This window comes from Lycorma delicatula, chromosome 13 (genome assembly GCF_047948215.1).
Source record: "Lycorma delicatula isolate Av1 chromosome 13, ASM4794821v1, whole genome shotgun sequence".
NCBI classification, from domain to species: domain Eukaryota; kingdom Metazoa; phylum Arthropoda; class Insecta; order Hemiptera; family Fulgoridae; genus Lycorma; species Lycorma delicatula.
The window spans coordinates 12,597,477-12,622,101 of record NC_134467.1 but is presented as its reverse complement, the minus strand read 5'-3'; the positions used below and the strand labels follow the sequence as shown (position 1 = coordinate 12,622,101).

Genomic DNA, 24,625 nt, shown 5'->3' with positions numbered 1-24,625 from the left:
ACGAAACGAGGAGATACTCATAGTAGGGGACATCTCAAATTTTACTGAAAATTTCACCGATGGTAAGAAATCTACCGGCTTTAACACTAATCTTAATTTTTTTTTTCTCCTCGAATATAAAGATTTTATAGTCTGTTTAGAGGGTAAATACCCATTGTTTTATAACAAGATATATGTCTGAAATTCATTTTTTGTTTGGAAAGAAAAACAAGAAATGGATTCAGGTTTTATTTGTTTGTTTGCCGATACGTTACTGGACGTTAATGATACTCGAGAATGTTAATCGGTTGGCCGCAGATTAAAATTTATTCTAGTGTTATTGTATCTCAGGTCCTCTGAATATCACCCACCGGGCGGTCTAGTGGTGAACGCGTCTTCCCAAATCAGCCGATTTGGAAGTCGAGAGTTTCAGCATTCAAGTCATAGTAAACGCAGTTATTTTATGCGGATTTGAATACTAGATCGTGGATACCGATGTTCTTTCGCGATTGGATTTCAATTAACCGCGCAAGAGACTGTACAAGACTACATTACATTTACACTCGTACATGTCATCCTCTGAAGTATAATACCTGAACTGTAATTACCGAAGGCTAAACAGGTATAAGAAGTTCCTCTGAATATAGGGCGAAGACTGTCGACCGCTTTCCAATGGATTTTACTTTCCTGTCTATATAGTAGCTATAGCTATATAGAAGGGAAATTAGATCGTTTAAAATCGGGCATATCCGGTTTTCACCGGATCTTGACGAATTGACCCTCTAAGGATCTCAGAAAATCGAAATTTCCGCGACAATGTATGTACGTTGGCGTGTAAATCGCCTTATGTCTTCAGTAGTATTTGACCGATTTTCACCAAACTCGGATGCAATATTTCTATACTTCCGTTAAAGCCCATCAGGACTACGAACGGGGGAGGGCGACCGGAAGCGTCACAAGGCGGGTCTTCCCCTACGGAGTTGGGATGCAATATTTCTACAGTAGAGGCATCGATGCTATTAAATTTTCAGTTGAAAAGGCCAGGGGCTGAGTGATACAGGGGAAAAACGAAAACGTCTCCAGATTTTGCATAATTAAGGTTTTTTTTTATAATTTTGTGAATATTAATAAATAACTGTAATAAAAAAAAATTCTTGTTTAATTTCACCCCCGTCCCTAAAAATAATTTTAATTTTGAACGGTTATAGAAGGTGGTGCAAGGGATGATTTTCGTTTTTTCTGCTTCTCGTTGTGCCCAAAATTTTTCCTTCTCAAAATGGGGGCTCTAACCCCCATCTGTCGGCCGGGTCTTAAAATCCCCCGTTTGGGGTTCGCACTGAAAGTTAAAAACATAGTGTGTGGGGTATAGATTTTCAAAGGTGCTAAACTTGTTTTTTAAAAATTTTTCTGAACGGTTATTAAAATTGCACCTCCACCCCAAAAAAATTCTTTAAATAAACTACGGGTATACTTCGTCAGTAGTACACCCTCTCATCACATGAGCTTAGTGTAGCACTGACGTACAGCTGCTCTAGTCGTCTGTTAGGTTGTGACGTCACAGGCGAGCGGTGAAATTAAATAAATTAATAATGTTTAAAGTGTAAAAATATACTTAAAGTGGCCGCTAGTACCGTCACACCCGGGCGAATAAAATACGGCATGCGCGCGTGTTTTAGTTAGAATTATTGAATTAAATAAACAAGAAATATTGTATTTAAATAAAACGATTTTAAATTAAGATGTGTATGTAACCAACGCATCAGAAAAAAAACCGAGCGACAGGAAAGTCCTATAACTGTGTAGTTAGCATTTTTAATTGGAACTTCTCACGATGTACAAACATATTATTGTACTTTTTCTTTTACCGGTTTTGTTTTTTTTATTAAATTATAGGTCCAGAAAATCCTCATTATTCGTGCTTATAATTGATTAGGTTCTAGATTCTTTCTAATTTCGTTTAAGCAAAATTCTTGAAGCTTAGTTTTTTTATTAAGATTGTGGTTTCTTTAAATGGATACAATAAAAAGATGTCAGCGGGATTTTCAAATTTTGTTTTTTTTACGTCGAGAAGCCTGAGTTCATTTGATACTAGCAGACCCGGCAATGCTTCGCTATTGCTATATATATAGTGGGGGGGGGAGAGTGAGAGAGAGAGAGAGAGAGAGAGAGAGAGAGAGTTTAAATGAATACAATTGAAAATTTGATAAAAAAAAATTAAAAAACTGAACTTCACAAATTTTACCTTTCACTTATTCTCCTTCCCCTTTTCCCTTTCCAACTTCTCCCTTGAACCCTTCTCCCTCAACCCCTCTCCCAGTTTCCTTTTTACCCTTTCCCGTTTTCCATTTTCCCCTTTTGCCCGCGCGTAAATGGGTCCATTAGTTTTTTGGTCTTTAGCGGATACACATACGAACATGCTATTTATATATATATATATATTGAATAAAAAAGTCTGTTTGTATATTTTGTCTGTTTTTTTTTTATTTGTTTCGTAAATATCTCGACACCGGCCCCACCTAGCGGTTTTAGTTTTTGCAAAAATATTTATTTTCGCGTAACTAATATTCATATTCTGAATATGAACCAAATCGGTCTATAAATATAATTTTTGTAAATATCTCAACCCCAGCGCCATCTAGCGGGTTCATTTTTTTACAGAGATAATTCTTTCCGTGTAACACTTATTCTGAATATTAGGCAAACCGGGCCGTAAATACAATTTTTCGAAATATCTCGACGCCAGCGCCACCTAGCGGGTCCAAACTAATTCAGTAACCTTCCCCGGCATGCGTCCAACAGTTCCCCAAAATTTCATCGCTATCGGATGAACGGTTTAGGAAGGCATATGAGACATATAGACACACAAACATTCATTTTTATAAATATAGATAACCTCAACCGTAAGTCTTTTTTTTTATATCGCTTCCAGCCGGTCCGGATAAATATTATTGAACAGCCTTAAGGTCGTTCTTTAGCGTTTGAAAGATAACAATTTTTTGCATTGTATATTTGATTCAGTCAATAGAAAATCAATACCGGACTATTCCCGTCTTAGGAAATAGTCTTATGAGGAATTGTGGGCGGAATGTATCCCCGTTTCCCTTTTTCGACACGAGGTACTCCTTTTGGTGGTGGTGAAGTTTGTTTTTGTTTATTAATTTTCTATGAGGATATCATCCTTTACTTCCTGAAGATTTGAAGGGGATCTCTTTGCATTATTGTGTCCTTGGTGCCGTCAGCTTTGTTTATCCTACCGTGTTGATCTAGCGGTGAACTCGTCAACGCAAATCAGTTGATTTCGAAATCGAGAGATCTAAGGTTGAAATTGTAGTAAAGGCAGTTACTTTTATACGGATTCGAATACTTGATCGTGGATACCGGTGTTCTTCGGTGGTCGGATTGACTTAAGACTGTACGAGACTACACTTCATTTACACTCATTCATATAATCCTGTAAAGTATTATCTGAAAGGTAATTACCGGAGGCTAAACAGAAAAAAAGAAGCGTTTTGTTTATATACCTCTCCATCACTGGTTTTACAGAATTTTTTTAACCCAGTTTCTGTGGTGTTTATTGAGTAAATGCGGGCCGCCGTCCGTTCTTTCCTAATCAACTAGAGTACAAAATTAACAAAAAACATTATCGGGTTCAGTAATAGTAGATAGGATTATTATTAATCCAGTTATTCTGAAAATGAAATTACGCACACGCTTGCGAATACACATACACACACTGAACCACTGGATGTAGTTCACACATCCAGCAGTACTTCATCGAGAAGCAGTGTTTATTTATTAGTACTTTAGAGGATGACACATATATACTCACTGAATGGTATAAAAAATAAATAATTTTACAATGTACTTAGTTATAATCTAACTTCTTTGTAACTCAAATTTTAAAACGATATTTCTTAAATGTTAAAGTTGAAATCGTTTAGATATTCAGTTTAGTAAAGAATTACTTAATTGCAGGTTGGCAACACTGTTGTTATTCCACGACAGGTTTTTTTTCTCTTTTTAAATCGGTTTTTAACTATATAATGTTAGCTATTATTAAATATATATAACAGTATTATTTTAAGAATCGTTTGACCTCATTTATTTATGCAGTTATATATGCATTTTAGAATTTTTTTAAATTCCTATTTAGTTTTAAATCTATATTATTTTATTCTTTTATATGTTTTTATAACATCAAAGTTGTTTATTTTATTTATTTATTATTAATTATAATTTTGATTTGTTTTTGAAAATTAAACGTATTAATAAATAACATTTGAAAGGTGTTTTGGATTCTGGTATTTTTTTTACGTGTTTTGTTTTATATATCGATTTGTTTTTTAAAATACTGTTTAAGTTAAAGGAGGTTTTTTAATCGGTTGAATTAAATTAATTTTTGTTTTGTTATTCTTAAATTTATGTAATTTGAATGATAAATACGATTTTTTTTATAACTGCAGTGATTCATCCAAGATATGGTCACAAAATGAGATCGGAAATATTTTGAAATAATTTAAAAAAAAAACAATTTTTTTTGGTTTGTCTTATATAAAAAGTCGTGGCTGTCATTCCTGACAATCGTGTTCAAAGAATATAGCAAATGTTTGTATTCTTTGGATGTTTTTTATTATTAGGTTTTTACTTATTAACGATTAATTAATATAGATTAGAATAGTAGGCTATTTTGTTTTATATATTTTAATATAATTTTTGTTAATTTTTTTGTTATAGATGTCGGCAAGTTCGCAGATACAGATGGCACCACAGTCTGGCCTGTCAACGGCACAGCCTGTACATAGCCAGGACTCTAATATGAGCACAGGTACAAAATATATTAAGTTAAAATCTTTTATAATGTTTCTTTTTTGTTTTTTAGTTATTGTATATTATTATTAAAAAAATCTAATATTTCATAAAAATTGAGCAACATTATCGAGTTTAAATGTCTTCATAAAGGAGATTATCTACTTCGAGATTTTAGACGTGCTGACCGATATTTATTCACACCGTAAAAGTTTTACAGCGAGATGCATATTTAACAGTAAAATGCGCTTTGTTTATTCAGTTTAAAACCGTTCTGTCTTCCGTATTATTGAAACAAAGATAGGGGAGGAAACATCGTTTTAGGATCTCCTGGTATAGCGAGCGGTGTATTGCTGTACACATAGGCTGACGTCTGGCTTACCGCGCTATTAACTATCCTGAACAAGTCTGGACAATGTACTGTATACTGTGTAAGCATACGGAGCTATACGGGATGTTTTCGTAAAGGAATGACTCTCTAACTGTTCCACCCGAGAGGCCTATCTCTCTCGCACGCAATGTGCACAGCTACACGCCGTCCGCTATAGCCTGAATGCAAATGTTGAAGTCGTTATTAAAATCGATAAAGCTCTTCTAATCATGTTGCGACTGGAAAAATGTGACGTATATCCAGAGTATACGAAGGCCGCTCTTGTAAGGTTTTACAGAAAAAATGAAAGAAAAAACTTTTTTTTTGTATAGTTTTAATGTTTCTCAAAATATTCGCCTTTATACAATTTTTTGAATGCTTTCGCTTTTGATTTATACACTTTTTAATGCTTTCGAACAGATTCTTAAAATATTTTTACCGTTCTGAAGTTGGTACCACAAAAACATGGTTTTTGGAAGGATTCAACAGCTTTTAGAGTCGATGAAAATCGCGGTCCACCCATTTTTTGTTTTCACATTCGGGGAAAAAAAGAAGTCGTCAGGCGATAAATCAGGCGAATACTATCAAGGAGACATTAATTAAACGTTTTTATCCGTGAAATAACAATCAGTTGTTTGACGTGGTGTGTGAGAGCCGGCATTGTCACGTCACGGTGAAGAATGATGACACATTTTTCGGTTGTTTTTGCTGATTTCATCGATGGTTGCTACATGTCCAGTATAATCGAAGAGATAAGCGATCGTTTTCTTAGAAATGCTTTCGTTGGATTCGATTCATCTTGGAACACCAAAGGAGTTATACAGGGTGTCCCATATAAAACGCAACCCAACCTTATATTGGTAGGTATTGAAATAATAAAAAGGCACGTGTAAATGTAAATGTAATATTTATTATTACCATCCATTACCTTACATATAGAGTAAATGTTGGAAGTGGCCGCTATCTTCTTGAATACAAGCTTCAATTCTTATTACGGCGTTTCTTGCAACTTTTTTCAAATTTTGTGGCCGGATATTTAATACGGCTTGTTCAATATCGACTTTCAATCGTTCAAGTGTTCGTGGTTTGTCGCTGTAGGCTTTTTCTTTGAGGTAACCCCGTAAAAAAAAATCCGCCGCAGTCAATACCTCGACGAAATCGGAAGTTGAACCTGCGTAGTGCGATGTCGCACCGTCATGTTGTAGCCGGCAGTGTCTGTCTTTCTCTTCCAAGAGTGCGATGAACTGAAAAAAAAATCCCGATATCGTTCTGCATTATTGGTGTACTCGAAAAAATAGGACCGATTATTTTTTTCTGCGATATCGCGCCCCACACGCCCGACTTCTGCGGTTGTAATTGTTTTTCGTGATGAACGTGGGGATTTTCAGCGCCCCAAATTCTACTTACTGTTTTGGCTGTTTACGTAGCCGTCCAAATGAAACCGTGCTTCATCTGTGAAAAAATAACGATTCCGTAACGTTAATTCCCTCGCGCAGAAATCGACGGAACCGTTGACAATATTGTAGCCGTTTTTCTTTGTCGGGATCAAGAAGTCGATGAACCGTTTGATTGAATACGATAAGGTCGTAATCGTAGTCGTTTGGTCGCCCGATGAGCGGTTGATTTAAACAAATTAATTTCAGCAGACAAACGTCCGATCGATTTATTTGGCGAGGCGAGTAATCGGTGTTTGATTTCAGCGACTGTATCTGTATTCAGCACCGACGCAGATCTTTTGTGTTCCTTGTTAAAAAACAGAACCGGTCTTTCTAAATTTTGCGATTAACCTTAATACTCATGTTTTGTTAGGAGCCGGTTTATCCGGGTAGTTATGGCGAAACAAATCTTGCACTGCGACCGCTGATTTCGTACTGAAGTACGACTCGACATTGAAAACACGTTCATCTAGCGAAAACACCATCTTGTCTCTAGCAATACACTGAACGTTATGATTGCATTGTTACTATCGGTAGTGTTCTACCGCGTCGCTGCAATATTCAGATGTTGGACGAGTCCATTTCAGTAACGAGTAAGGGGTAAGCTTGACTTTGAAGTTTCATGGATGAGTGATTGATGGGTTGCGTTTTATATGGGACTTTCTGTATATCCAAGTTTCGTGTTTTATTACGATGTTGTATTTCGTCGTTTGAATTTTTTTGAGCGTTTCATTACACCGATTGACACGACCCTGTTTTTTGAGCTTCGACACAAATTATGGGGAATCCATCGGGACATATTGTTTTCGCACCTAAATGTTCGCGCAAAATCGAATGTATTATAGTAATCGATACGCCTAAGGATGCTTCTGTCTCGTGGTAAATCGCATGACGATCCTCTTCGATCGTGTTGCGCACAGGATCGATGGTTATTGAAACAACAACCGATTTTGGTCGACCTTCACGACAGAAGAACGACGACAAAGAAATTCTGGAAACCGATCGCAAGTAAGTAGTGTTTTCTGTTTATGAATCGTTACCAAAAGTTGAACGAAGCGATTCGAGGCGATTTTGTTGAGTTAGGCCCTTACTAAAATCGTATAAAATCATCCTTAACGTGAAATATACGTTTTTTTTAAATAAAAAATAGTTTTTTTTTGACGCTTACTGTAAACTACTCGACCGATTTCTAAGCTGTCACTGTTGTATCGATAAAAAATGTCAAATCTAACAACAATGGTAATGTCGCATCTCAATGGCGCCACTCTTTTGTAAAAACTTAGGAGACTTCCGTATTTATTAATTTATTTTGCACCTTACACGCCCTTCATCGTTTTCTCTGTCCCGTGCTTGTTTTTTTCTATTTTTCTTTGCTTTGTCCATTTCTTCTTTTCAACTTGTTCATCCTCTTGCGTTTGTTTTTCTTTTCCGCATGTCGAGATATTAATAGCTTATATTTCAGTATAAAATATCAAAGATGTGAAAATAATTAATATTACTTGTTTCGGATTTCCAGTCGCCTATAACATTCTCGTATTTCGTTAAACATTTTTCCAGCCCGATTATTTATTAGAAGTTCGTCTAAGAAGTCCTGATTGAATAAAGGGTGCCAAATAGCTTTATACAGTGATCGTTTAAAAAGCGCAATAAATATTAGTTTTTCTTCATTTTGTGGCGCTACAGTCTTCGATTGGGCTTTGGCCTTTCAAGTAATCTTCCTTTAAGTCCCTTCAGTTTCCAGGACTCTCCATATCCTCGTATCCTTCAAAACCAGATCCCACGGTGGCCGTTATAGTAATGAAATATAGTCGGTACGAAAAACAGAATGTAATTGTAATACGAAAAAAGTACACGCTTATCAAATCCATTACTTTGACGTTTACGATGTAGATTCTGACTATAGTCGTTTGATCCAAGTAGTACAAACGGAAAAATAAGTAAATTCCATATGCGAATACAAAAAAGGGATTTCATGTGGTGTATAGATTTAAATTAAAAAAATCCAGGAAAGACCGCCAGCATTTTTCATTGATGGAATGAAAAAATCCGGTTCATTGTTGAAATTAATTTATAGCTGAAATTGGTATCGACCTGGAAAAATAAATGTCAGTTTTTGTTTTTTTTTTTTTTTTTTTTGTCTTCAGTCATTTGACTGGTTTGATGCAGCTCTCCAAGATTCCCTATCTAGTGCTAGTCGTTTCATTTCAGTATACCCTCTACATCCTACATCCCCAACAATTTGTTTTACATACTCCAAACGTGGCCTGCCTACACAATTTTTCCCTTCTACCTGTCCTTCCAATATTAAAGCGACTATTCCAGGATGCCTTAGTATGTGGCCTATAAGTCTGTCTCTTCTTTTAACTATATTCTTCCAAATGCTTCTTTCTTCATCTATTTGCCGCAATACCTCTTCATTTGTCACTTTATCCACCCATCTCATTTTTAACATTCTCCTATAGCACCACATTTCAAAAGCTTCTAATCTTTTCTTCTCAGATACTCCGATCGTCCAAGTTTCACTTCCATATAAAGCAACACTCCAAACATACACTTTCAAAAATCTTTTCCTGACATTTAAATTCATTTTTGATGTAAACAAATTATATTTCTTACTGAAGGCTCGTTTAGCTTGTGCTATTCGGCATTTTATATCGCTCCTGCTTCGTCCATCTTTAGTAATTTTACTTCCCAAATAACAAAATTCTTCTACCTCCATAATCTTTTCTCCTCCTATTTTCACATTCAGGGGTCCATCTTTGTTATTTCTACTACATTTCATTACTTTTGTTTTGTTCTTGTTTATTTTCATGCGATAGTTCTTGCGTAGGACTTCATCTATGCCATTCATTGTTTCTTCTAAATTCTTTTTACTCTCGGCTAGAATTACTATATCATCAGCAAATCGTAGCATCTTTATCTTTTCACCTTGTACTGTTACTCCGAATCTAAATTGTTCTTTAATATCATTAACTGCTAGTTCCATGTAAAGATTAAAAAGTAACGGAGATAGGGAACATCCTTGTCGGACTCCCTTTCTTATTAGGGCTTCTTTCTTATGTTCTTCAATTGTTATTGTTGCTGTTTGGTTCCTGTACATGTTAGCAATTGTTCTTCTATCTCTGTATTTGAACCCTAATTTTTTTAAAATGCTGAACATTTTATTCCAATCTACGTTATCGAAAGCCTTTTCTAGGTCTATAAACGCCAAGTATGTTGGTTTGTTTTTCTTTAACCTTCCTTCTACTATTAATCTGAGGCCTAAAATTGCTTCCCTTGTCCCTATACTTTTCCTGAAACCAAATTGGTCTTCTCCTAACACTTCTTCCACTCTCCTCTCAATTCTTCTGTATAAAATTCTAGTTAAGATTTTTGATGCATGACTAGTTAAACTAATTGTTCTGTATTCTTCACATTTATCTGCCCCTGCTTTCTTTGGTATCATAACTATAACACTTTTTTTGAAGTCTGACGGAAATTCCCCTTTTTCATAAATATTACACACCAGTTTGTATAATCTATCAATCGCTTCCTCACCTGCACTGCGCAGTAATTCTACAGGTATTCCGTCTATTCCAGGAGCCTTTCTGCCATTTAAATCTTTTAATGCTCTCTTAAATTCAGATCTCAGTATTGTTTCTCCCATTTCATCCTCCTCAACTTCCTCTTCTTCCTCTATAACACCATTTTCTAATTCATTTCCTCCGTATAACTCTTCAATATATTCCACCCATCTATCGACTTTACCTTTCGTATTATATATTGGTGTACCATCTTTGTTTAACACATTATTAGATTTTAATTTATGTACCCCAAAATTTTCCTTAACTTTCCTGTATGCTCCGTCAATTTTACCAATGTTCATTTCTCTTTCCACTTCTGAACACTTTTCTTTAATCCACTCTTCTTTCGCCAGTTTGCATTTCCTATTTATAGCATTTCTTAATTGCCGATAGTTCCTTTTACTTTCTTCATCATTAGCATTCTTATATTTTCTACGTTCATCCATCAGCTGCAATATATCGTCTGAAACCCAAGGTTTTCTACCAGTTCTCTTTATTCCGCCTAAGTTTGCTTCAGCTGATTTAAGAATTTCCTTTTTAACATTCTCCCATTCTTCTTCTACATTTTCTACCATATCTTTTTTACTCAGACCTCTTGCGATGTCCTCCTCAAAAATCTTCTTTACCTCCTCTTCCTCAAGCTTCTCTAAATTCCACCGATTCATCTGACAACTTTTCTTCAGGTTTTTAAACCCCAATCTACATTTCATTATCACCAAATTATGGTCGCTATCAATGTCTGCTCCAGGGTAAGTTTTGCAGTCAACGAGTTGATTTCTAAATCTTTGCTTAACCATGATATAATCTATCTGATACCTTCCAGTATCGCCTGGCTTTTTCCAAGTGTATATTCTTCTATTATGATTTTTAAATTGGGTGTTGGCAATTACTAAATTATACTTCGTGCAAAATTCTATAAGTCGGTCCCCTCTTTCATTCCTTTTGCCCAGCCCATATTCACCCACTATATTTCCTTCCTTGCCTTTTCCAATGCTTGCATTCCAATCTCCAACTATTATTAAATTTTCATCTCCCTTTACGTGTTTAATTGCTTCATCAATCTCTTCGTATACACACTCTACCTCATCATCATCATGGGCGCTTGTAGGCATATAAACGTTAACAATCGTTGTCGGTTTAGGTTTTGATTTTATCCTTATTACAAATCAGTTTTTGTAGTAAATAAAATGTACTTTTATGGCAAATTTGTTTCGTTTGACTCTCTCCCTTTTTATTTGCGAGGTATGAGCGACCGTGCATTACATTTCAGCTATCCCCCTTGTGTGCGCGAGTTTGTTTGTGTCTGTGTGTGTGTGTGTATATATATATATATAAACTGAAACGTAACTTCCCTAAAACACGTTAAACAGATAAGTAAACTTAGCAAATTAACATCAATAATAGATTTTCGCGGGATCCTGCATCATCAGATGGTATTTAATTTTACAATAATATCGAAATCAATTATTTTTTGAGAAATTAATATTTAGAATAGTTTTATAATCCTGAAACTTTGTTATGGACGAACACACAACTCCGTTGCTCACTAGTTCTATCGGAGTTGCCCATCAACAGTTTGTAGGTGGAGTTTTATGAGTAATCTTATGAAATAACCGAAAGAAATAATCGTAAAAAAAATCAAAACAAAAAAAAGAAATTAAGATAGTTTAAAAAAAAAAACATTGGTCTTCTAAACCAAAACTGTATTTTGGTGGTTAAGTTTCAGTTATTATTGAATGTAATTAGCACAGTTGCCATTACGTCGTTCCTACACCATTCATCCGATTGCGATGAAACTTTGGTGAGTTGTGCGCACGTCCGCCAAGGTTTCTGAATTAGATTGGACCCGCTAGGTGGCGCCGGTGTCGAGATATTTACGAAACAAACAAATATACAAACATAACTTTCCTGTTATATAAAAGGAATAACTATATATATAAAAGGCAATGTCCGTATGTTTGTCCGCTATAGACTAAAAACCTACTGGGCCGATTTACGTGCGGGAAAAAGGGAAAATTGAAACAGGGAAAGGGGGAAAAGGGAAAGGTTAAATTTTGTGAAGTTCCATAATGTTTTATCAAACTTTCAGTTGTGTTCATTTAATCTATATATATATATATATACTGAAATCTAGCAATAACGAATATAATATAGTTAAAAGAAGAGACAGACTTACAGGCCACATATTAAGGCATCCTGGAATAGTCGCTTTGATATTAGAGGGACAGGTAGATGGGAAAAATTGTCCAGGCAGGCAACGTTTGGAATATGTAAAACAAATTGTTAGGGATATAGGATGTAGGGGTTATACCGAAATCAAACGATTGGCACTAGATAGGGAATCTGGGAGAGCCGCGTCAAACCAGTCAGATGACTGAAGACAAAAAAAGATCTCTTCCGGTACGCCGGAAGGCGGAGGTAGATTTCAGCGGTGCTAGGGGGTAAAAAAGATTTCCACATTAAATATACGAAAAACTGAAAAAAATTATTCAATACGACAATGATTGCGTGTGAATAAAGTTTCAAATTTTAGCATACAATCTTCTTACAGTTGCAGCAACATTTTGGTGTCATACCTTGCCTTAAGGGTTGGTCATATCAATAATTGTTACAGACAAAAGTGTTAGGTAATTTTTAGAGGATTAACGGCCACTTTAAACCGATTCGATACTGTGCCTATTAAGGGAGGTATGATCTTTTTTGTCTTCGAATTTCAATTTTTTCTACCCTCTGGGGCAGGGTTGGTGATATCAAAAAACTTTACTTTTATAAGTTTTAGGCCCTGACCCAAAGAATAATAGGAACTTTAAACGAATTCGATATTTTACTTAATAAGAAAGTTATAGCGATATTTTGTTTTTTCGAAAAAGCCCCCTCATTTCCACCCTATGGTCCGATTTTGCCCATTAATAAACTCGACCGAGATTTTGGATCGTTATATTTTTTGTATCAATTTGAAAGTTTATTAACACAAAATTACGGCAGTTATCGTTTTCACAAGAAAGTGAAATATATATTTATATAAACTTTTAAACTGGCGGTAGTTTTGGGATCTGGGTGATGTGAAACGCGAAGATATATCGATATTTTCCGGAAATCGAATGACGGCCCGTTACAATAGGTACTTTTCTTATGAAATCTATCTAAAACCTTATAATCGTCGGAGTCTAGGCTCGAGTCAGCCGTTGAAGATGACTGACGCCGCTCTTCTTAAGGTGAATTATCTATCGTACACATGATTAATAGCACAAAACGTGTTGTAGTTACCTCCCCCTCTCTCTCACTGTGTGTGTATGTGTGTGTTGTGTAGGAATTATATTTCCACTTAAACATAAATTCAGTCAAATGTCGTACAAGATGGTGTAGTATTACCGTAACTAGGTAATTTACCCCTATCCCCTCACCAAAGGACCAATTATCATCTGAACAGGTCTTGATAACTCGCAAAATTAACTGATATCTAATCGATTAGAGTATCGATAACGTGGTGCAGACTTAATAAACATTCTGCGGGTTACCCGCTATCCAAAACCTGCTTTCTGACATTTAGATCTTGTGCTTTTCCGATACCTAAGCATGTCTGCTATGTTATATTAAAGTAAGAAACAAATTTAAATAATTAAGTAAATTGTTCGTAATTACTTATTTCACTATCGCTTTAGTACATTTTGTTTTGCAGAATTCTAAAATATGTACGGGGTGAATTTTAAAATTTTCAAACCTACGGTAACCAGTGCGTTGAAATTTAAAAACAATTTCTACAAAATTGATATGGAGAATATTTAAAAAAAAATAATCGTAGCGATCATTTATCTGTTTTTGTAAATTGTGTAAATTAAACTATCTGTTCGTCTAATTTGTATTTTTCACGTTCAATTTTCTGATTTATATCTATTTTTCTTTCTACAGTAATGACTCATCAGATGTAATTATTTAATATCCTGTAATTAAAAGAATTTTTTTCTCATGAATTATTACATTTGATTTTATATACAGAGCGATTCCAAATTTCACGGCAATCTCACGGGAGATGATTATACAGCTAAAAATAAGAATGAAGTTCATATAAACATTGATCGATCAGAAAACGGTTCGTTTGCAGATTTCGGCTCGTGAAACATTTGCCCCTGGTTTTTGCTCTCTCTGTAAAATTAAATCGTACTAAAATTCTTGGTGTACAAATCGAGGGGTAAATTTGGTGCTTTCTTGTGGGTTTTTACCTAAGAAATTAAATAAAAGCGGTCCCACACCTCTGTTTCACTTAGGTTTTAAGAAAAACGGGGTAAAACACGAAAACGTTTTGTTTGCACGACCGGACCGTCAAATACAACAACGAAAAAAGACCTCTAAACGAAAGACAAAAAGCTCTACTAACGGAACGACTAAAACTAAATGTAAACGAACAAGGACAGACAAGAACGGAACGGATGAACCTGATGGACATGGCGGTCGACCGACAATGATTCAGAAGGATCAGCGACTGACACAGATGATAAGTTCTGTGGATACACATTTATCATCCGATGTAAAAACCAAAACGCAGACTGGAGACGAACATCAAAGGAATGATACGTAACAGATACCAATTTGCAGTATGTGACAACGGGAACGGAGACCACATCATCTTCTTCAGCGATATGAGAGGAGGAAGTTCAACAAGAACAAGAGACTGCATCGAAAGTAGAAAGCGGATGTAAATGTTTCGCGAGCAGAAACCCGCCAACGAACCGTTTTCTGACCTTAGTTTATATGAATTTTTTTCTTATTTTTAGCTATAGAATCATCTCCCGATAGATTGCCGGGAAATTTGTAATAAACTGTATATATATATATATATATATATATATACACACACACAGTCCCATCAATCACTCATCGATGAAATTTCAAAAGTCAAGCTTACTTCCTTACTCGTTTCTGAAATGGACTCGTCCAACATCTGATCATCGCGCAGTAGAACACTACCGATAGTAACAACAATGCAATCATAACGTTCAGTGTATTGCTAGAGACAAGATGGTGTTTTCGCTAGATGAACGTGTTTCAATGTCGAGTCGTACTTCAGTACGAAATCAGCGGTCGCAGTGCAAGATTTGTTTTGCCATAAGTACCCGGATAAACCGGCTCCGAACAAAACATCAGTATTAACGTTAGTCGCAAAATTTAGAGAGACCGGTTCTGTTAATAACTAGGAACACAAAAGATCTACGTCGGTGTTGAATACGGATACAGTCGCTGAAATCAAACACCGATTACTCGCCTCGCCAAATAAATCGATCGGACGTTTGTCTGCTGAAATTAATTTGTTTAAATCAACCGCTCATCGGGCGACCAAACGATTACGATTACGACCTTATCGTATTCAATCAAACGGTTCATCGACGTCTTGAGCCCGACAAATAAAACCCGCTACAATATTGTCGACGGTTCCGTCGATTTCTGCGCGAGGGAATTAACGTTATGGATTCGTTATTTTTCACATATGAAGCACGGTTTCATTCGGATGGCTACGTAAACGGCCAAAACAGTAGAATTTGGGGCGCTGAAAATCCCCACGTTTATCACGAAAAACAATCACGCCCGCAGAAGTCGGGCGTGGGTTGCGCGATATCGCGGAAGCAAATAATCGGTCCTATTTTTTTCGAGTACGCCATTAATGCAGAACGATATCAGGATATTTTATTTCGGATCATCGCACTCTCGGAGGAGGAAGACAGACACTGCCGGCTACAACATGACGGTGCGACATCGCACTACGCAGGTTCAACTTCCGATTTCGTCGAGGTATTGACTGCGGCGGATTTTTTTCTACGGGGTTACCTCAAAGAAAAAGCCTACAGCGACAAACCACGAACACTTGAACGATTGAAAGTCAATATTGAACAAGCTGTATTAAATATCCAGCCACAAACTTTGACAAAAGTTGCAAGAAACGCTGTAAAAAGATTTGAAGCTTGTATTCAAGAAGATGGCGGCCACTTCCAATATTTACTCTAAATGTAAGGTAATGGATGGTAATAATAAAAATTACATTTACATTTACACATGCCTTTTATTATTTCAATACCTACCAATATAAGGTTGGGTTGCGTTTTATATGGTACACTGTATAAAATATAAATTGTATTGCTGTTCAAATTGTATTTTTTTTTTTCAATTTGAAATGTGCACTGAATTTTTTTCTCTCATTTTCTGTCTGGAATCAGCGGGTGTTATGTTCCTCACAAACAGGATGTATAATGCAATAAATGAGTGTTATTGATCAGTCGGAAGAGAATTTCCATTCATTATTTGTTTTGTTTTTTTATTTTTTTTTCAACTGCTTGTTAGTATGAAAAAGCTTCAATTTCTATTGTATAGTTATCATACATTTTAATTAATGTAGATAAAAAAAGAACAAAATGTCTTATTTATTGTTACGGTAAATTTATTTTTTTTAAGTTGGTAGAACTGCGTTTTCTCCCCGTGCCCTACAGATGCTGATATAACCTTGACTCCACCCTTTACACCCTTAGTCAATGAAGAACTCTTGTCTTTATTTAGCAATAAAACTTTTTATTTTTACCGTAATTTATTTAATAGGGTACGGTTTTATTTTTTATATAAACATTTAATCTTAATGATATATTGTCTTATTTGTTAAATTGTATTAAAAGTTATCCCTTCTTTTCAGGGATGAAGTTTTCTAATTAAGTTTACACGGAATGAATTTTATTTTTTTTTACGTTTATGTATCGGTGACATTGTACTGATTTAAATCTACGTTTATAAAAATGAATGTTTGTTTGTTTGTCCCGTGTGCGTTCAGTTTGCGATGAAACTTAGGCGAGTTGTGCGCACGCCCGCGAAGGTTTCTGAATTAGTTTGAACCCGCTTGGTGGCACCGCAGTCGAGATATTTCGAAAAATTGTATTAATGGTCAGATTTGGCTCGTATTCAGAATATATATTAGTTACGTGAAAAGAAAAATTTTTGCAATAACTATACCCGCTAGGTGGCGCCGGTGTTGAGATATTTACGAAACAAACAAATATACAAACAGACTTTCTTATATATATATATATATATATATATATATATAGAAGATTACCCGTGCAGACAAGATACGTATTAAAAAAGTTTACATTTTTTTAAATCATCCGGAAGATCTCGCAAGAAAAAACTACCTAAGCAAAAATAAAAAAAACCTGAAGGTCTCGTTGGCAAAAGTATCTAAGCTCTGACACTTTTTCTTAAGTGGTCAGAAAAAGGACTGTAAAGAAGGGCATTATTAAACCAAGTGTAAAAAAGAAAAAAGTGTTGTAAAAAACTTGCACACGGTTGCATAATTAAGATAATAAGATTTTATTAAAAGTTTGTGAGTTGTACGCACCCCCGCGATGGTTTCTGAGTTAGTTTGGACCCGCTAGATGGCGCTGGGGGTCAAGATATTTCGAAAAATATGATCCGATTTGGCTCATATTTCTCCAAAACGACAATGTATTGCTCGACACATAATTAATTATATGTAACCGTATTGCGCAGGTGAAGCCACGATTGGGATGTTAATATCTATTATATAATATTAAAAATTTATTTAGGGGAATATTGTTTCAGCTTCTGGAAAATTGATAAATGAAATCTAATTAAAGGCTGAACGTACAGTATCAAATTCAAAATTTATTTGCAGGTGTAATTTTCAAATGAATGCTCTAAATATTGCTCCAGAAGTTGAGAAAAGAAGGCAAGCTGATTCTGTCTCCTTCAATTTTGGCAAGGCTTTCGATACAGAACCGCATCCTCATTTACAAGTTACAGAAGATTGGAATCAGGGAACGTACGCTTCTGTTGTAGCTTCAGTCATATCTGACTAACGCAGGTTTAAAGACATATTTCAGGAGACCGTCGACTGAATACAGTGCATCCTCTGGTGTTTCTCGGGGCTCCATTCATGTTCCTTTACTTTTTATTATATTCATCAGCAACATCTCCTTTGGACTTTTGTCATCTGTTTTCATATATGCTGTTGATTTGAAGATCTGTGCAGAAATGATTAACTTTCACGATCGTAATATGCTTTAATGTGATATCAACCTTATTATTGTAAAATAGTTTGAAAACAATATGATGCAACTTCTACGAGAAGACTGCAGTAATATATCATACAGCTGAAAGAGTTGTAGTAAAATATGAGTTATGTTGTTGTCTGTATAATAATAAGAGTATATACTATCATGGACTTATGAATTAATATATATAGAATAAAACTTCTGTTTTCTCAGCGTATTACCGATATCGTATCCAGCACAAGGAGGAAGTTAGGTTTAATTCAATGGATTGGATGTAGTTTTTCAAGACTGACTGCCATGGTCAGACTGTTTTTGGTTATTATTTGCTTTGGGATATTGCTCGGTTATATGGAGTTACGACTAGGCTTATACAATTGACAAGATTGAAGCAGCCAAAAGAAGTTTTGTAATATTCTTGTCATCTGAGGTTTTATTGTTCCTGCTCCTTATATTAAACTGTGCCGGGAAGAATAGATTCTTTGCATGGGTGTTTCAAAAAGGCCGCTGCACTTTTCTTGTACAAGTCTTTGCACTAGAATGTAGGATTCGTCTCCCTGATTGGGTTTTAAGTACCGTTTGTGCTTCTCGACATCACAGGCAGTCTACTACAAGTTCCTGCGTCAAGATTTATTGCGATTTCAAACCAGTTTACAGAACACATTGAATTTTTTACCGTTAATATAAGAAATCTTAAAATGCACTTATGGAACCTTCAATAATTTTATCGTCGGCGAGTGAATTGAAATAATTTGCGTCTTGTTCTACGTTTTATATTTTCTTTCTTACATGTTCTACGTTTATTTGTTATTTATTCAAGTATTTGATAAATTGAATTCGTGCAGCATACAAAGGTTTATGACTGTTCTGCTTGCACATTTTTCCCCCATTATACTTTCTAACCTGGTTGTTTATGCGTACTTGGAGGAAACGGCAGTGTGTAAGGAAGAGTGGGAACTCTGCAAAAAAATTATTTAAAAGACAACCCTATTTATTTAATGTTATTAACAGGATTTTCTGTATTTTGTACCCTATAATACAAGTATTAAATGTAGAAATCTGAAATTTTGTTTACATGCCTTAAATCATTTATAGATTTGTAAAATTACATTAAATGTTTGATTTTTGTGCAGAAAACACAATGTAATCCAAAATCCTTATTCATGTTACTGCTAATTTTTTTTTCATAATAGAATAGATGTTAAAATATTATTGTCTGCTTGCTTCTTATATATATATATATATATATATATATATATATATATATATTACCCAATTACAGTATAACAAAAATTTTAATTACTCTTTCTCAGTTGGATCCACTTCTATCTTCTAGTCTTGAGCTTGATAAAAAAACGCTTCAATTTTTTCTTTTGTTCGTTGCAAGAATCCTGACATCTAACTGTGTACTTGCATTAAGGACTGTTCAAATGTATAAATAAGTAAAATTTCATTATCAAAAAAAGAAAAAAAAAATTGTATACATATTTAAATATTTAACATGTTATGAAAATTAGATTATGTTTGTTCCTGATAAGATGTAGTGTATTTTGAATGATTATACTTTTTTTTGAATATATGTAATATATATATATATATATATATATATATATATATATATATATATGTTCAACAATTAAAAATAGAGAAATTGAACTGCGCAAAGTATTGTTTAAACATTAAACAAAACAGATTCCAAATATTTATCTTGTCTTAACTATTAATTCAATTCATTGATAAAGCTTTCGATTAGGCGACTATAATTTGTATTTGTACCATGAATTCTCACCTGATTCATAAGCACGGATTTATTTTTATTATATTTTATTTAAAATCAGGAGATCTCAGTTTATCCATTCATACTCTTCATCTATTAAGTTTTTATGCAAGTGGCCCTCACCAGATCGCCCCATTGATGTATAACTAGTCCTGGTTTCTTAAGCATTGTTTGATCTATATATATATGTAATGTAGGGTTATACAGAATCATTTGATATTCTTTTAGATGAAGGTACATACGTTTCTTTCATAATTTAAATAAAATATTACAAATTGTAATTAGTGACAAAATTCTTCTTTCTTGTTTCCTGCTCTGCTTGTTACAATATTGGAGTTGTCTTAGTCCATCTCATTCTTTCTTTTTTCTGTTTAGCCTCTGGAACCACCATAAGATATTACTTCAGAGAATGATATGTGTGAATCTAAATGAAGTGTAGTCTTGTACAGTCTCAGGTCGACCGTTCCTGAAGTGTGTCATTAATTGAAACTCAACCACCAAAGAACACCGGTATCCACAATCTAGTCTTCAAATTCATTTAAAGTAGCACGTGCAATGTAACTGCCTTTACTAGGATTTGAACCTTAGATCTCTTGACTTCAAAATCAAATGATTTGCGATGACGAGGTCACCGCTAGACCAACTCGGTGGGTTAGTCCATCTCATTCTAGAGTTACCCGATTCTCCAGCCTTCTTACTTTCTCCATCTCGGTTTCGAAACTGCAAATTTTTTTTCACATATCCTTTATTCCTTACAAATCTGATTGTTTCCAAACATTCTTGTCTCTGAATAAATACTGAAATCATTAATGATTAATTCAATTGATGGTATTTTAGGGTTCTCAACAACCCTTATTTGGTAAGTTACTCGGTCTTCATTATATGATTTCTAAACCCTTACTTTCTGAGATAATTAAGAATTAATAAAATCATCGGATTGCGTAGATAAATCTAACAGTAACAATAACATCTGATCTGATTGTTTGGGTGGAGTATGCCCGTTGTATTGAGGAGTGAGGTATTCCTTTTGATAGGGTTTATTTCTGTTCATTAATTTTCTATGAGCAAATCATCCTTTGCTTTGAAAAATTTTTTTTTCTTTTTGTAGGTTTCAGTCGTTTATTCAATCCATGTTAAACATGAAGGGGATCTTACGAGTTATTGTGTCATTTGTGTTTGTGATTTTATGCTAGTAGCTCTGTTTATAAACATGTTTGGTTTGTGTTATATCCATTGGGCCCACAAAAAACAAAATTAACCCTGAACTGAGATGCTTATCAAGTAGATGCGATGTCCAATATTTGCTAATAAAATTCAATACAAATAGAATAAAAAGTTAAGTAAAAAAAAATTATTTATTTCTTGTCAATGTATGAACAATTCATTATTGAATTCAATATGTATGTGTGTGAAGATTTTCGTTTTTGATTTTAGATTCAGATTAAGCATCATTGGAAGATCACAAAAATACACAAAAAGCTACATTCGGCTATCAGGTTAACCTCAAAATGGCTGCCAAAATAGAAATTTCATAATCATTATTTAAGCTATCAATTTGATTCAAATTCACTAAACGTAAAATATATAAATTCAAATTTTGTAAATCAAATGTAAGACCCTAAAATGGCAGAAAAATTAAGTTTTTAAAAATTAAAAAAAAAAAAAATGCCAAAAACCACCAAAACATGAGATAAATAAATTATATTAACTTAGCATATGTAGTGTAACTAAAAGTTCATTTTTATTAGAATTCAATTCATAATTGAGAGAACAGTAATAATATTAATAATGTTTGTTCGGGAAAATCTTGCTAGAATTTTCACTCATAACTAACTTTATTTTAAAATAGTTCTTCAAAATGAAGCAATGTAGGAAAATATTGATTGTTTCAAATAAATAATTATTATTTATCAAATTTTATGATTTATTTGACATTAGTTAACTTCGTAAAGAATATTTATTAGTGTTTACATTAAACTGTGTGACTGTGCATTTGATACTTGAACTTAGATCAAACTTTCATAAACAGTTTTATATATATATATAATATATAGTTATATTATTATAACTATATATTTTATTATTATTATATATATATATATATATATAATAATAATAATAATAATAATAACCTTTCTTTTAAAATTATGTACAATTTTTTTTTTAGTTTTACTGCTGAATTGAATATTTTTTTTTTATAATGTAATTTGTAAAGAAGTTTTTTCAGTCTATAATGATATAACTTTTTTTAATATTTAAATTTTATACGCAAATCAATTTGTCATAATTTATTATTTAAATTTTTATACCTAAATGTAAATACACTGTTTACATGTTATATTTTTTATTACACCAATTTAAAATTAAAAAACTCATTTAAAAGATTGAATGTTGCGATAGAATTGCAAATATGGTTGCCATATATTCAATATTATGCTCTTTTTTCCCTGTGGCTGTATAGTTAGACTGGTGTAGCTGTACAGTATTTTTTATAAGGGAAAGTGTGCTAACTGGATTCAAATTTTCCATATCGGTACATTTGCAGATCTTAACATTTCAAGACCTTCTTTAATTAGAAATTACAATTTTAGCGTAGAAAAATTCAGGAAGGATTTATATATAAATGTTAGCTACCTGGTTTTTACTTAATGTCTATTGACGGGATATGAATGAGATTTAGTATGATTTCTGTTTGTGGTGCATCGATGGAATTTAATTTTGCTAACATACTATCAAAGTGACAGGGAGATAATGGGGTCATTGTTGGTCTTGTATCTTAAAGTTTTACGTTAAGGGTAGGCAAATTTTTCAATATAAGATTTAATGCTCCTTAAGAGTTAGGTAAGGTTCTTTCTGATGATAATATTTTATGTTGTTCAAATCCCTATAAAGGGATGGGAGAACACGTTTTTCATTTTTGTTGTTTCAGGGTTAAAAGTTTCTTCTATAAATTAGATGATTCCGTATTGTTAATTGTAGATATTCACTCTACTAATTTCAGCAATTTCCCAGATTTTTATGCATCTGACTTTGCGAGTAAGATAATTAATATGATTTTGCAAAGCATCAGTTAAAAGTTCCCACTAGACTTCTACACAATGAAAATCAATGACACTTGTTTTCGATTTAAACTGTTTGATCTGTTAATAAAATTTTTTATGGTTAATACACTTTACTGTACTGTTTTAATGTCCATGAGTAAATTTTGGTTAGTTTTGCACCTTCAGAAAGTAGAGCTCTTATTATGTGCTGTTTTTCTATGGTACATGTTTCAAATGAAGCTAACATTTTGAAATAAACAAAAGATTTTATACGTGGTGTGGCTATTAAATAACGAGACTAATGCTGCTACAGAAGAACTGCACATGCACCAAATTCGTACAACCAACAGCTATGTAGCATTAAGTCTTCTCTTTCGATTGTTGACACTCCAGTTTCCGTAGACACATTAGTCCGGCTGTGGCCTTTGTTTGGATAACATATCTTTTTGTTTTGCCAAAATAAGTGTTTTATTAGAGCAAAGAATTGTCGTGAAATTTCCGATGAAACTTGAAAAAAACGTTATTGAAACTTATCTTTTATTAATAAAAGTATAAACAATAAAACATAAAACGTAATAAACAATGAATGTTTATTACGTGTGCAGTTTTTGAGTGGTTTAAGCATTTCCAGGATGGCTGAGAGTGGCGCGAGTGGTAGCATCTCAGAAGATGATGATCAAAATTCAAAGCGATGATGATTTTTTTTTTCATATTCATGGGATTGTGTACCGTCACTGGGTTTCTGAAGGTCAAACTATTAATCAACATTACTACATTGAGGTCCCCTTTGTCAACCTCGTGAAAAAATAAGAAAAAAACAACACGAATTGTGGAAGAACAAGTCATGGGTTCTTCATCAGGACAACGCATCGGCTCACACTCTATTGTCTGTCATGACAATTCTAGCCAAGTATAACATCCCAGTGTTAGACCAACCGCCTTTTTCGCCTGACCTGGCACCATGTGACTTTTATCTGTTCCCAAGGTCAAATCTGCATTAAAAGGAACAAGATTTCAGACTGTTGAAGCCATGAAAGAAAAAGCAGCACGTGTCATAAAAGAAGACTTTGAGCACTGTTTCAAACAGTGGAAAATTCACATGGAGTGTTTTAGGGATAGTGATGGGGTATATATTGAAGTGGATAATAACTAAATATGTATAAATTTAAAATAAAATATTTTACAGCATTAGTCTCATTATTTAATAGCTACACTTCGTATTATTGGAGATTCTTTTCAAATTGCTGATATATTTTATGTCACAGGTGCCAACCTGAACGTTTAATAGAATGTAAATAGCTTTTTTGTTGTTGTTATTTGTTACTAATTATTGAACGACTCTCGTGTATATATTTTATACAGATGTTCAAAAGTGACACAACCTTATGGGAAAATGAATACGTTACAATAGTTGTTGAAAGTGGCGATTCATATAATTAAATACGATGTTGGATGTTCTTAAACACATGTTGCAACGATTGTTAAGGAATTGCAGTGATGCATCGTTCAGTTTCATTCTGCAATTTTGGAATGGTTTAAGAATGAGTTTTGTAAGCAGCATCTTTAATATATCCCCACAAGAAAAAGCTGGGAGGGAATGAATAAGGA

General features: G+C 33.9%; 1 protein-coding gene across 4 annotated transcripts in view; it reads left to right on the top strand.

The window, feature by feature from the left end:
• Positions 1 to 24,625, top strand: part of Tlk (Tousled-like kinase) — a 435,474-nt gene that overhangs the window by 371,644 nt on the left and 39,205 nt on the right. For all 4 annotated transcript variants that reach the window (XM_075381105.1, XM_075381106.1, XM_075381107.1 and 1 more), the window contains one exon: positions 4,714 to 4,804. In XM_075381105.1, coding sequence (XP_075237220.1) covers positions 4,714 to 4,804 — 91 coding nt within the window. The remainder of the gene's footprint in view (positions 1 to 4,713; positions 4,805 to 24,625) is intronic.